Below are 15,158 nucleotides of genomic sequence, written 5' to 3'. Positions count from 1 at the left end.
GGCCAATGTGAGATCTTACTTTTCACTACAATAATCCAGAGACTATAATCAACCCATTTTTGTTCCCTTACCCAATGTTCCTTATTGAGAAGTAGCATAACAACAGGTACCAAGAATTCATCAGTGAAACAAGAAATCCCACAACTTAAAATCATAATCTTAAGAAGATTAATTCTTAAGAATTAAACCAAGGATGAGTCCATCATCTTAACTAGCTTCTAAAAATGTATTTTTCCTTCACTGTACAAACTTAGAACTTCAGAATCATAAAGTCTGCATTCTACCCCATGCAGTTTGACACATTCCCCACACATAGCTAGTTTTCACATGGACAAGAAAGTTAAATATACAAATAAAGCATGAGAGAAAAAAAACGGACAGAAACTGGACAGAAATCATTGATTTTTGCCTTACAGTTTCATGGCAACTCCTGAAGAAAAAAAAAAAAAAAATTATGTGCATTTTTGTATACATGTCTAAAAGGATATAGAAGGGTACTATTGTGAGTTTAAAATCAAGTGATGCTGCTGCTACATTATCAAAATTAAGCCTCACTGTTGGGGTTTTTTTTGTTTGTTTGTTCATTTTTTTTTTTTCTTTTCTAAAATTTTTTTAAAATGAGAGTAGCAATAACAAATCACTCAGAATTGCTAATCACAACCTGGAAAGAACTATCTTTATATGGTATTCAACTTTAGGCAAAGTAGTCTATTTCTGTACAATAAGTCTCCAAATACTGGCTAACTTGATTCAAACCTCTGATCTACTACCAGGTTTTAGAAAATTGTTAATCTTTAATTTGTATTTCCTTGTGTGTCTGAAACTGTGCTATTGTATTTGGAGGGCTGGTGGGAATAGTGTGCCACAAAGTGAGACTAATTTATTACCACTTCTTTCCTATTCTAGTTCAAATCCAGAGATTTTAATCTAACATGTCACCAATTAATATTATTCATTCCTAGCAAGTATCTTGATCATGCTTCCATTTGTGACCAAATAAAAATTCAGAAGCCTCAAGATATCTGCATGAATTTCTCTTAAACTCTTTAGTAGCTTTTCAAACAAACATTAAGAGTCAGGCACCACTGCTGTGCCATATCAGAAGTTATTTGTGGGTTTCCCAAATAGAGCTAATTCTTTCAGTTAAAAAAAAAAAAAAAAAAAAAAAAGCATATGAAGATATCCAATAGTTTTTTGCTCTTTAATTTTAAACAGAAGTGTTTTTATAGTTTTAGATTCCAAATGTCATCTCTCATATTCTACAACTCTTTGATGAACCACCTTTATTTTCAAAAAGCCTCTTTTAAATTATACGTGTATTTGCACACATATAATGCTGAAGGTACAGATGTTTAAAATCTTATTCTGGGAACAAAGATTCTAAAATCAAAGTAGAATATCTTCATCAGGGCTCATACTTTATTGGACTTTCTGTAACTACTCATTAGTTACAATAACTGAATTAAAGCCTGCTAGGTACATCTAAGTGAAATCTGTTTAAAATCTAATATATACTTTTTGCTGAGTGAGCACCAGAGTGAGTTCCCATCTTTTTAAATTATTGTATGACAAAATATACAGTAAAGATATATACAATTCTGCACACCATCAGAAACTTTTCAGACTATAGTTTACATGTTTACCTAAAAAAATGTCCTTCTCCCTTTATGATTTTAAGAGTAGTATATACTTCTTTCATTCTCTATCTTGATGCATTAGACAACATAATTCTGTTCTAATTCTGTTCTAATTGACCAATTGTCTTCCATTACTGATTATTTTGAGCAACCAAGAACTATCTGCACAATTCCAAAGGGCTTCATTCATTAAATTTCAGAGCTAGAAAAAACATTCTAAAATCTAAAATCATTAGTATCTAAAAATCATTAGAATTAGCTTAAAGTATGGATTAGAGGCATAGGAAGTCCCAGCAGAAGACACATTATATAAGCAATTAAAACCCATGAAGAACTGGGGAAGAAAATAACACAAGACTGAACCTGGATGAATGCTTTAACACACGTAAAGAAATTATTTATTTGGAAAAACAATGATAAAGCACAGTATTATTAGCAAAGGCCAGAATATCACGCATATTATGATATAGAGGCAAAGAATCCCAAGTGATTAATTTTCAAAGCAGACTAATGATTATAATTTGACAGATGGTTTTGACTGCAGAATATCAATATAGATCCAAATATTCATGCAGAATCTGGGAAAAATAATTTTTAAAAAGACAACAAAACAAGGTGGAGACCTGTAAATCCACAGGTAGCTGAAGACCATGCACTAAGGTATTCCAAAGCAGAACCAGGAGGCAACATTTAGAAGTATTATTTTTAAGTGAAGAAAAGGAACATTTAGATTAACCCTTGCTTTTTATGCATGTGCTCCAGGGGTACAAGGTAGAATGTACTAGATTCACAAAATTGAGAAAGAAAAATTTGTCAGAAAACAAATTAGCTCATGGTGCTAACACCTATGCAGAGTGCTAACACTCTCTGAAGCACCTGCAACACACAGTTTCACCACCAGGTTCAAGTCTGTAGACTGATATTAGTACCCATCTCTCCATCCAATCCCAGTTCCTGATGTAGCTCAACAGCACAGGCTCACTCTGCTCTCACTGTGGAAGCAGTGGACAGAACATCTTGGTAAGAAATGGGGAAGAAAAGTATGGTCAGAAATAACCATCTTGATAAGAAATGTATGAAGACAGGCTGAGGGATTTGGGGTTGTTCAGCCTGGAGAAGTCTCCAGGGAGACCTTAGTGCAACTTTTCAATACTTAAAGAGGCCTATTAAGAAATATGGGGACAGACTTAGGGCCAATTTTGATAGGACAAGGGGCCATAGTTTTAAACTGAAAATGGGGAAATTGTGACTAGATCCTAGGAAGAAAGTTTTTAAAATGAGAGTGGTGAAACTCTGAAAGAGGTTGCCCAGAGGGGTGGTAGATGTCCTATCCCTGGACACATTCAAGATCAGGCTCAATGGGGCTCTGAGCAACCTGATGTAGTTTTAAGATGCTGACCGCAGAAGGATTAAGACTAGGTGGTTTGAAGGTTTGATTTCCAACCAAAAGGTATTCTATGATTCTATGAGGGAGCTTTATGGAAATGTATAGTGTTGTGCCTGAACTATATCACCACACTAAATACCCAACATGAATATGATTATCATAATTAAGACACCTATTCTCTTTTATGGAAAACAATTTTTGTTTATATTCATTTCCCTACCATGTGGATCTTTGCAATGATCCTTATTTTACTGGATTTCAACAGAAAAGCATTACTGCAAGAGCAAAAGATTGTATAAGTGCTTTTATGTGACTCGTATGCTGAGGTTAGAGAAAAAACAACAACAAACCTCTTGCTCACAGAACACACCTAGAGGAAAGACACAACAGGACGTAAAGAAAAACATTCAGAGTGTGTTAAAGATCCCTTGACACATTTCAGCTAAGAAATACGAGTAAATCTCACTATGTCGGGATTACTCAGAATGGTATTTTCAGCTCCAATGCATTTTCCATTTCCGTGTGCTCTGTGCTTTATTAAACGGGGAGATAACATTACCAATGACAAGACAACAGAGTTCTGTGACCCTTTAGAACATTTGCAGAGCTCCTTACCAAGTCAAATCAGACACAGGCCTAAAGGCTAAAATTTAGCACAAGCATAATTAAATATTTAAAAGACTACCCTAAAACTGAAAATCTAAATCTACATTGCTGTAGATGACAAGTTTCTTTGCAGGTAGTTTTGTTATGCAAAAACATGAAATCATTAGCACCTTTGCTTCTGCCAACTTGATATTTTGCCTTTTGGTTTCCTGTATGTTCACTTGTTTATATGTTCACATATGTGTGAAGTGAGTTACAGAAATAGTTTAAGATATTAACATAAAGTAGTGAAGCAGAAATTCCAAGCACCAATATAGGCTGAGCAGTGACTGGCTTGAGAGCATCCCTGAAGAAAAGGACTTGGGAGTGCTGGTGGATGAGAAGCTCAGCATGAGCTGTCAGTGTACACTTGCAGCCCAGAAAGCCAACCAGATCCTGGGCTGCATCAAAAGGACTGTGGCCAGCAGATTGAGATAGGTGATTCTCCCACTCTGTCCACTCTTGTGAGACCCCACATGGAATACTGTGTCCAGTTCTGGAACCACTATTACAATAAAGACATGGATGTGCTGGAGTGTGTCCAGAGAAGGGACACAAGGATAATCAGATGGCTGGAGCACCTCTCCTGTGAAGACAGACATAGACTTGGGGTTATTCAGCCCAGAGAATAGAAGACTCAAAGGAGACCTTATTCTGGTCTTCCAGCACCTTAAGGAGGCCTACAAGAAAGTTAGTGAGGGACTCTTTAGGATGTCAGGTAGGGATAGGATCTGGGGGAATGGGTTAAAACTAGACGTAAGTAGATTCAGATTAGACATAAGGAAAAAGTTCACCATTCAGGTAGTGAGACAATGGAATAGGTTGTCCAGGGAGGTGGTTGAAGCCCCATCCCTGGAAGTTTTTAAGGACAGGTTAGATTAGATGAGGCTCTTAACAACCTGATCTAGTGGGAGTTGTCCCTGCCTGTGGAAAGAGGGTTGGACCAACACAATCTTTAAGGTCTCTTCCAACCCTAACAATTCTATGATCCTAGTTTTTTAGTTTTTAATGTAAGCAATGTTAAGATGTAAACAATTCAGAATAAAATATTTCAGAAAGTTCCACTGCTTGATATTAGAAGTAATGGATATTATTTTTAGAAGGCTGAACTGTCAGTTGTGTCAACAGCTACCATACACAATTTCTTCCACAGTAGCATACCAGGAAACCTCTAAATTCAAGTTTCTCTGCAAAGATCTTTTCATGCATTATCTTGGGAATATAATAGCTTACATTTTCCTCTAGAGGTGAAAGAGAAGTCTTCAGATCTTCTACATACTCATACTCATGTCTAAGAGTTGCTTAACTACCAACTATGCAATATTTTTCCAGAGACACCTTTATAATTCAAGTTCACCAGTTCAAATATTATAATCTGTAAAACCATTGTGATAGAAAATAAAATCTTATATCTTTTTTTGCAACATACATGTAACGCTCCAAGTGAAATTCTGGAAATTACAAATTTCCCACAGATGAGAGGAAGGCCCCATTTTGTCCTTGAGTCTCTTAAAACATCACCTTTCCAGTCTTTTATTTCCATTAAATGGCAAAAGCCTTTAAGTGTTACTGGTTGTTGAGTAGTCTCTTGGCAATTAAATTGCTCACAGGTCAATGACGTAGTAACAAAACTGTTCATAAATATGGAAGAGAAAGTAGTTTTAGATGGAGACTAGTGAATTGACTATTTTTGCTGACTATTTCTCTTTCCTTGAGACTGCAAAGAAAAAGCAGGACTTTCATTTTATCAGCTGCAAAATAAGAAATGCAGTTTAATTAGGGCGGGGGGCAAATTTTTCTCAAAAGGAACTGTAAAGTAAAATACTACTACAGGAATACATATCAAACTAGCAAACATGTGAAATATCTATTTCTATTATAAATTCATTCAGAATAAAGTTTTCCTATTGCAATATATAGCCAATAAATTGTAGAGTTTTACCTTTATTTTTGGAGGTCTTTCAATAGACCTCCACTTGCTATGCATTTCAGAGCTGTGCTAGAAACATAGGACAAATTACATGCTATGGCATGATGACATATCCATCACTTAAAGCTGCAAATTATACTGACAAACAGCAAAGCAGTAGTTAAAAGGTCATGCTTTTACTATTGTACATCAATGCCACAAAAACTCTAGCCTAAGTCCGCATCTGCTACATGTAGTTTCAGTAGAAGGAATATACATATATATTTACAGTTTGAGTATGTATTTACACAGCATTTTATATTGTTCTTTTTAAAATAGAAGCAAAAGCAACCCAGAAATTCGATAAAATATATAAGATAATATATATAACTTATTACTCATGTAAATTTGTCTGACCCTCAGAAAAAGATTTTTTTTGTTTTGCATTGCTGAACTCTTATTCAGTTTCAAATGTTTAGAGAATACTGGATGTGTAGATCAGCAAATACTCAAATACAGTTATCAAACACAATCTTCTGTTGTCACTAAAGCTAAAAAAAATTTATCAATAACTACAGGATTGGTCGATGTGTTAATCATTAAATTTGCAATATGATTGAAGACCCCTGCAGATCTGCATTTTTTTTCCTAAATAGCTGTGTAACAGACACCAGGGCTCTGGCACTTCCCCAGCTGAAGATTCACTCCTGGTATCAAGCCAGTGGCATTAGGTTCAAGGGCACTTCAAGTCCTAAAGCTTTCCAAATACTTATGGGTAAAGTCTGGTAATAACAACCTGTAGCCAGGAGTTTTTTTTTTTATTTGTGTGAACCCTGTAGCCTTTCCTCTTGTTTAACCAAAATTATTCCAAGAACTGTGAACCAGAGGGAGCCTGAAGAAAAAAAAAACCTTTTTAAATTTCATCTTCTAACCTTTATAATGCTTTTGTGCAGCTGAAATAACAGTTTCAAAGGTTGAACCAGCACTTTCCTTGACTAGTCTCAGCAGCATGGTATCAAACAGAACACTACTTGTCTCCCAGCATCTTTAAAATCTGTCTATATATCCCATACACTGACACTGTTCTAGGCAAAACATTTCTAAACTTTAGGGCATGAAAGAAAACAACTACTTTCTCATACTCCCTTGACATGAACCATATCAGAAGGTCAATAAAATGAACTGAAAAACAGTGTTACAACTGTATACAAATACAGGGTACAGTCAGGGTTAAAAACTTAAAGAACTGCAATGCTGATAGATTTTTCCTTTTTTGCCTCTTCTGTGTGCTATAGGTATGATAGAGCCCATTACTGTTGAGATACAGAAGTATGCAAAGTCAAGATCAAACAAAAAAGTTATCAAATGGAAAACTGCGTCTCATTATCACTTAATAATAGTGCCAAAAACTCATGTCATCAGTGCAAATTAAGGACAAATATGGAAAATGTGACTGAGATTGATTAAATAAGGTTTTCATAAGGCTACAGAGTAAAGTATAAGAAACTGGATAATTACTTCACCTAAAAAGGACAGCAGAAATGTCATTATATAACTTCACAGTCTATTTAGTAATCAGGCTAGCACAAACAAGTACAAGACGCAGAAAAATGAAAGCAGGGACAAGTTCATTAAACCAAGAATCAGACATTTATGGCTAGAAGGGAGGACACAGGCACTTCATCTCGGGCTGCTACCACACTTATACTCTGTTATTTTAAGTGGATAGAGGACAAAGCTCAGATGTCTTTGCAGATTCATCTTCTAATAGTTTTCTACTGTTCCTCAAAGGCCCTATGGCACTTGTGCTTTAGCCCAAAGTAAAAATCAAAACTTAGCATACAACCTGTAACACATCCTATTAGGTGCTACTGACTATAACATATTTGTTGCTGTTTGCTCATCCTATTCTTTGCTTGATGATGTTTAATAAGATGATCGTTAAAAAGTGGATACACAACAAGAAAAATAATGGTCCTAAAGTATATTCTGAAGTTTGTATGTGAAGACTGGAATCACATTCTTCTACAGCTGCAATAAAGATGAAATTATCACAATGAATCAGCTAACTACTAAAAGATGCAACCACAAGTACTGGTAATAAGATACTATTAGAAGATATAAACTAATTTTAACAGTTTGATTGCTAAAATTTTCATAGCTATAACTACTAATGTCACCATTTAAGTCATCTGCTGGAATTTGCTAAAGCGAACCCATACCAACAAAGGTGGCAAATATCTCTATCAATACTAGTTCCATGGACATAGCTACAACCTGGAATAAGCGAGGAACATATAGAGCTGAAGATCAGCTTTGTAATTTTTAAAATAAAAATTTTATTTAGGAGAAAATTAATAAAAGAAACACTTTCTACCATCAAATCCACCACCATCACCTTCTTACTTTTCCCTTGTTATCTTTCATATATTACTGCAGTGAACACCAGTAGTGACATAAACTTATGTTTCACACACTGGCAAGATTTAATAAAAAAAAAAATCATAGAATATCTTTAGTTGGAAGGGAACAATAAAAGGGTCACTGAGTCCAGATCCCTGGTCCTTACAGAACAAACTTGTGCTAAACCATATGACTAAGAGCTTCTTCTACACATTACCTGAATTCTGACAGCATTTGTGCTGTAACTACTTCCCTAGGAAGCCTGTTCCAGTGGCTGAAGCCTCTCTCAGAGAACATTTTTCTCATTTCCAGCTGACACTGCTTGATTCCACTTCCTTATTCATTCCCCTAACCCTAACCTTGTTAAATTACATGGTGATTGCCCAACTCTCCAGTCTATCCAGATGTCTCAACAAGGCCTCTCCATTCTCCATTACGCAGCAACTCCTAATTTGCCTACACTGGCAAATTTATTCAACAGATATTTAACTCCTGTGTCCAGAACAGAGTTCAATCTTCCACTCCTTTTTCATGACAGAAGAGCAAAAGGAAACCTGTTCTTTGTCTTTCTACACACCATTTCAACATCAGGGAAAAAAATCCAAACAACAAAACAAAAGAAAAAAACAGCCAGCATATATTTAAATTTTTCACTGTGGAATGGGGTCAGCTTCCTCACTTCAGTTTGAACAGGAAAGGGAAGAGGCTGAAATAAAGCTCCTGCCACATATCTAGTTGTTTCAGAAAAGTTTGCTTGCTTGCTTTCCTTCAAGATTATGAACTTTCTGATTGCAGAATAGTTCTGCAGAATTTAATTCTGTGTTGCATAGGAAGCCTATTTTAGGAATTTATATCAGAACACAGTTTCTTCAGATTACACCTGATTAATCACAATCTTTCTTTAGCTAATTTTTTTAGAGGAAAACTATAAACAGAAAGCCATACAGCTCGCTATTTTTAAAATGAAGTTAGTAAGACAGGATCAAGCTTCACTGACAGGATACAAAGTCAATGTATCTAAACAGGAACAAGACAATTTTGTCAAGCAGCTTTAGGACTTGTGCACAAATTAAGAATTTCTTGAGATACAATGACAGAAGAAGCCTTTCACAGGAGATGCCTATTTTCATCTGTGTTTTAAGATAAATGCATCAGAATAAATACAGTTGGTTATGGTAGGTTTTGTTAGGTTCATTTGCTTAAAAATTATGTAAAGTGCCTGCTTTAAGATAAACTGCTGACATAAAAAAGCATTCCTCCTAGTCAATGTAAGTGAGGAAAGTAGCCAGGACCATAATCTCTGCATGAATCAAAATATAAAAGTTTTAACTTACATGAAACAGGTTTTACCAGATATGCTTAAAATAGTCCAAATCTTAAATACCTTGGTAGTTGAAATGGAGATCAGAATGCAAAACACTATTTTATAAGCTGTTCATAGAACAGACTTAGCATATCAGCAACCTCAGAAACAAACAGATTTCGTGTATAATATAGAAAAGCAATGCTTGGATGAATAAAAATATTTACTTTTCAAAATGTAATACTAAGATGGCCTTCCTAGTCATCTGTTTCATGATGTATCTATCATTGGCAACTTCAAAACACTAACAAACAAATCCCAAACCCTTTCTCTTTTGACTACCATAAACAGTTGCAGAAGAGTAATAGTGGCTTCTCTTCTACAAAATCTTTTCAATGAAAGTAAATATTTAAGAAATATTAAAACTGTTCAGAAATCACTCAAGATGTTTAGACAAGGTTATTAAAACATTGTTTCGTCACTGAATGCATACTCTTTTTTTTAACACTAGCACTTACAATTAACAGAGAACAGTTTGTTAGAAAATACTCCTTTAAGAGGTATTTGAATATCTAATTAGGAGAGATGATAAGTATAAAAATTAAAAATACAGTAATATGCTGGAACCTTCAAACAAGATTACTCGCTTTTTTAAAATGTAACCTTAAAAGTAACTACTTTTCAGTCTAGGAACTGAAAAGTAAATTAAAATTATTAAGTATTCCTTATTAAGTATTAAAATAAAGTGTATTACTTATAAAAACAGATTTACTGTCAAATAGTTTCACAACTAGTTATAGTTTCACAAATTTATACATTTTTTGATATATACAAATTTACTTTTTGTTTGGAAAACTTTTCAGTTTTTCTTTTGTAGAGGAAAACAAATAGGTGTTAAGAACTATGATTTACAACACTGAATAGCAAATAATTACAGAAAACATTTGGAAAACCACCAATATTTTGGAGTTTTTCAGTTGTTGGCTAAACAACCACAAGTATCTTTGCCAAAACCAGAATAAAATGTCTAATCAGAAGTGATTTTTGCATACAGAAAATAAGTTATTCACCAATATACTTTAAGAAGAAAGTTCAAACACTTCAGCAAAGACTGTGACTACAATAATTTGTGAAACCCAGTTTTCAAATTCAGTCTCATTCAGAGTTTACAAGCTGGATGTCATGTTTCAGCACATAGCAAGCCCCCAGTGGTTCACACAAGCTCGATTCTATAGAAAAGAGTGTACCAAGAAGCAATGCTGTACTGGTTCTACTATGCGTTTCTTTCCAAAGTTCTCCTTCAAATAGCCCAAACATCACTGGAACACAGAGAACTAATTTATGGCACACAAGACAGTTACTCAGGAGGCAGCCACAAAGCTTCCTTTCACCTATGATGTGTCAAGTCCCTGTATCATTTGACTCTCAAATTCTACTTGCTACTCCAATCATGAGCACCACTTGAGATGCTCCTCATTTAATTCTATTCAGAGCAAAATATCCCCCTCTTAAATTAAACCATCGCTAACTGTTTTTCACTCTACAAAGCAGTAATGCTACAGAGCAGAGAGCTTTATTAGGCTCCACTACAGTATAAGCTGTTCTTTCCAATATTTCCCCCAGGTAAATATATGGGATATATGGTTATTAGTTCAATGTCGAGACATGCCCTACTATATTTAAACATTAAGAGACCCAACACTATGTTTTAAGCTCATTTTTACATTTTGTAAAATTCTGGTCCTTCCCACCAGAAACTAACTACAAGATGAGCCACTGAGAACAGCACAAACATATGGAAAACTGTATTTATTAGTGGCTTAATGGAAGATGCAAGAAAACATAGCATATGGATCATTATGTGCAAAAAGACCATGCATATTTAGACAAAGGCATCCATGAAAAGGAAATAAAACAGCTGTTAAACATGTCCTTGTAGTAAAGAATGTTTTTAAAATGTTCTCTAAGGGAAAATTACTTGGGAGCTCAAAAATGCATGAAATAGGCAGAGAACATACAGAAATTGAGAAAATTAAAAGGAACATGTAAAAAGGAGAAACCTTTAAAACATGACTGCATAACAAAGTGTGAAAAATAAAGTTAAGGTGAAGCAGACAAGTTTATTATAAAGCTAAATGATAGTGATATGAGTTATGTCATCCTGATAATTCAATATACAGAAGATGTCTATTATATTTTAAAGATGTGAATATCTAGAGTTTGAATATTTTTGATATATATTAAAAGGTAATTTGAACTCAAAGCTTATACAAAATACAAAAGCTGCAGATACTGTAAATATTTGAAATACAAATCAGCCATTAATTGAGGTAACATTAACTCAGTCCACACACATTAAAACTCTGTCCCCAAAGATGTAAAAAAAAAAATTGCTTTAGAGTACCTACATATAAGCAGTTAAATGCTATTCCAGGAGATCACAAATTAACATTAAAACATAATCAAACAAAGGACTTTGCTTTATTTTATAACTTATCTTGCAAAATGTCAAAATTCCTCTGCCAAGAATTCAAATTATCTTACAATGAAACTCACAGAAAACTTTATTTTCCACTTAGAGAAAAAACCAATTTCTACTAACCTTCAGGATCAAGGAGTTTCTCTATGCCCAGGTGTTGCTTGGCTATGTTGAAGGCATGGTCTAATCGTTGCACAGGTGACTGCAGAGAAGCAACAGCATTCCAATCAAATAGGTCTGGTCTAAAGAAACAGTAAGAGGAACAGTAAGGTTTTGTTTGGTTGGTTGCTTTGGGGTTGTTTTTAGCATTAGATTTAATTTCTTATGTCTTTGTCTATCAATCAGCTACTATGACTTTCTTCAACTGAAAGAACTTTTTCAACCAGCTATAGAACTAATAAAGCTTTATTTCTAAGCAGTACCCACCCACGTTCATCACCATCACATGAGCCCCATTCCTCATCCTCCACTAAGTCCCAGAAGCCTATAACTTCACTCTCCCAAACTGCCAGAGTCACTCTGCTCCTGTCATTGACCAAAATGTCCCCAGTGGGCTTGCTTCCCTGTTCCTGCCCTAAAGTGTGCTTGGGAGAGAAGGATCACGTGCTGTGGCTGTGCACACTGGGTCTGGCTCATGAAGGCCAAGCAGGGCAGGTAATTGCTGAGGTAATTTGGCAGCCTTCCTCCTCCCTCCAGCCACCAGTTTTTTCGCTTCAGTTCACTTACTCTTTCTAAAAATGCAATTGCTTCTGAGATTACAAGCTCGCTGTCAAAGCTGATTGAAATTGGTCAACAGGTTCAAAACTTCATGACCTGGGAATGTCCACAGCACAGCTGCTCGTGCCACTATATTTACCAAAACCTTTAGAAAAATACACACTTTAATATAACCATAGTCCAATCGCAGGTTTAGTTGATAGAAGCAAAAGTCCTAAAAAACAATTTAATTGCTCTCAGAGGAAAAGACAGATGACCAAAGTGAATTATTGCTTAGATACACTGAGCACTATTTGCAATATAAATAATGTTTAATAAACCGTGATCTTTGGCATTTCCTCCAAGAGCTATCCATTAAGAGATCAGAAGTTGATTAAACTCTTTCCAGAGTGCCTAATAACAAGCATTGTGCAATTAATGCACATATAAGGTGATAAAAACCAACTACACTATTTGTGACTTTGATACAGTGTTCTAAATCAGAAAACATTTAAATATGTAATTACACATACTGATAAATCAAGTATGTTATTTACACAAATTAAAATGTTGCAATTAATTATTACAGATTTACTTTTTTATTATTTTTAAAAGCTCACTTTGAACTTCCAGAGAGCAAAGGAAAAAAAATGCCATTTATATAATAGCAATTTTCCAGTTAGACACTTTTGCTGTCCATTTTTTTTTCTGAGAGGGCAGTGATTTACACAGTAACAATTAAATTAATCTTAACTATTTTGCAGATTTTCATAAAGGCATAGAACAGTTTAGGTTGGAAGGGACCTTAAAAGGTCATCTAGTTCCAACCCCCATTCTTAAACAGTAACTAAAAATAAAAGTTTTTCCTTGACACATGCAGAACAAATTTAAAATAGTAAATTTGCTTAGGGACAAGACAGGGAATGGAGAGGAAAACTAAGAGATTAAGAACTGGCTATACAATAGTACCCAAAGAGTGGTAATCAAAGGTGAAGAGTCCAGCTGGAGATCTACTACTAGTGGAGTCCCCAGGGATCAGTGCTGGGTCCAGTCCTGTTCAATATCTTTATCAGTGACCTTGATGATGGGACAGAGTGTCTCCTCAGCAAGTTTGCTGATGACACAAAGCTGGGAGGAGTGGCTGACACCCCAGAAGGCTGTGCTGCCATTCAGAGGGATCTGGACAGGCTGGGGAGCTGGGCAGGGAGAAATTTATGGAATTACAACAAGGGCAAGTGTAGAGTCTTACATCTGTGTAGGAACAACCCCAATACAGGCTGGAAACTGAGCTGTTGAAGGGTAATGAAGGGGGAAGTGACCTGGGGGTGCTGGTGGATGGAAGGATGACCATGAGCCAACAGTGTGCCCTTGTGGCCGAGAAGGCCAATGGCATCCTGGGGTGCATCAGAAGGGGGGTGGCTAGCAGGTTGAGAGAGGTTCTCCTCCCTCTCTGCTCGGCACTGGTGAAGCACCATCTGGAATATTGTGTCCAGTTCTGGTTCCCTCAGTTCCAGAATGACAGGGAACTGATTGAAGGAGTCCAGCACAGAATATCCAAGTTGATTAAGGGAGTGGAACGTTATAAGGAAAGGCTGAGGGAGCTGTGTCTGTTCAGCTTGGAGGAAAATGAAAGGTGACCTCATCAATGTTTATAAATACATATAGGGAGAGAGCCAGGAGAATGGTGCCCGGCTCTCCTCAATTATGCAATGACAGGACAAGTAGCAATGGATATAAACTTGAAAATAGGGGGTTCCATATAAACATGAGGAAAAGTTTTTTTACTGTGAGGGTCATAAAGCACTGGCACAGGCTGCCCAGGGAGGTTGTGGAGTCTCCTTCCCTGGCAGGGGGTTGGAATGGATGATCTCTCAAGGTCCCTTCCCACCCCTAACACTGATTTCTGTGAAAAAGAAGCCAAATAATAGAAAAACTGCTGATTAGGCTGCATTCAGGAAAAAAAAAAAAAAAAAAAAGAATTCACCATTCCTTCAAATCTGAGTTGGAAGAGCTAAAAAAAGCAGGGGTTGGGAGGGGTGGCCAGAACAAGGCAGTAGAAAGGGGGATCCCTGTGTTCTAATAGATTTGGAACAGTGAGTTGCAAGGTCCCATGAAAAAACCAAAGAAACAATCAATCAAAATTAAAAAAAAAGGAATGGGGAGCTGTATAGTTGACTGTGTGAGAGAAAAGTACAGGTGAAAAACAAGTAAATGTACATTCATTTGGCAAATCCAAAGTTTATGTAAAATCATCTGTTTTAAAAAGAGAAAATTCAAGATAATTGAAATTACTACTCGTAAGTCAGAGAACAAGGGATAATATACTTATCGTGGCACTCTCAGGCTGGAGAGTTGGACAGGGAAAAATTTACTGAATTTATATTTCAGTAGAGCCATCATAAGAATATGAGTGTCTTAATGTCATCTTGAAGCATTAGCTTCTCAATGTGATGTATCTAGATGTTTCCCTGAGTATATTTATGCAGTGATACCACCAAGTACAGTTGCAGGAGTTATCATAGCAAGAAGATTAAGAATTCTGGGGTATGGCAAATAGCTTTTGAAAATCCTAAAACCAACAGTGAAACAGAATTTCAAATAACATTATTCGCTTCCTAAGGAATTTTAAATACAGGGGTAGGCAGGTATGAAATAGTAGAGAAAAGAAATTAAATGGAATACTGAATCCTGGCCTTTGT

General features: G+C 35.7%; 1 protein-coding gene across 4 annotated transcripts in view; it reads right to left on the bottom strand.

Annotated features, from left to right (window-relative positions):
• Window positions 1–15,158, bottom strand: part of DMD (dystrophin) — a 950,620-nt gene that overhangs the window by 730,848 nt on the left and 204,614 nt on the right. For all 4 annotated transcript variants that reach the window (XM_030448312.1, XM_030448319.1, XM_030448327.1 and 1 more), the window contains exon 7: window positions 11,887–12,005. In XM_030448312.1, the coding sequence (XP_030304172.1) occupies window positions 11,887–12,005 (119 nt within the window). The remainder of the gene's footprint in view (window positions 1–11,886; window positions 12,006–15,158) is intronic.

The sequence above is a fragment of the Calypte anna genome, chromosome 1, assembly GCF_003957555.1.
Source record: "Calypte anna isolate BGI_N300 chromosome 1, bCalAnn1_v1.p, whole genome shotgun sequence".
Classification (NCBI taxonomy): Eukaryota; Metazoa; Chordata; class Aves; order Apodiformes; family Trochilidae; genus Calypte; species Calypte anna.
This window is presented reverse-complemented; position numbering and strand designations above follow the sequence as displayed.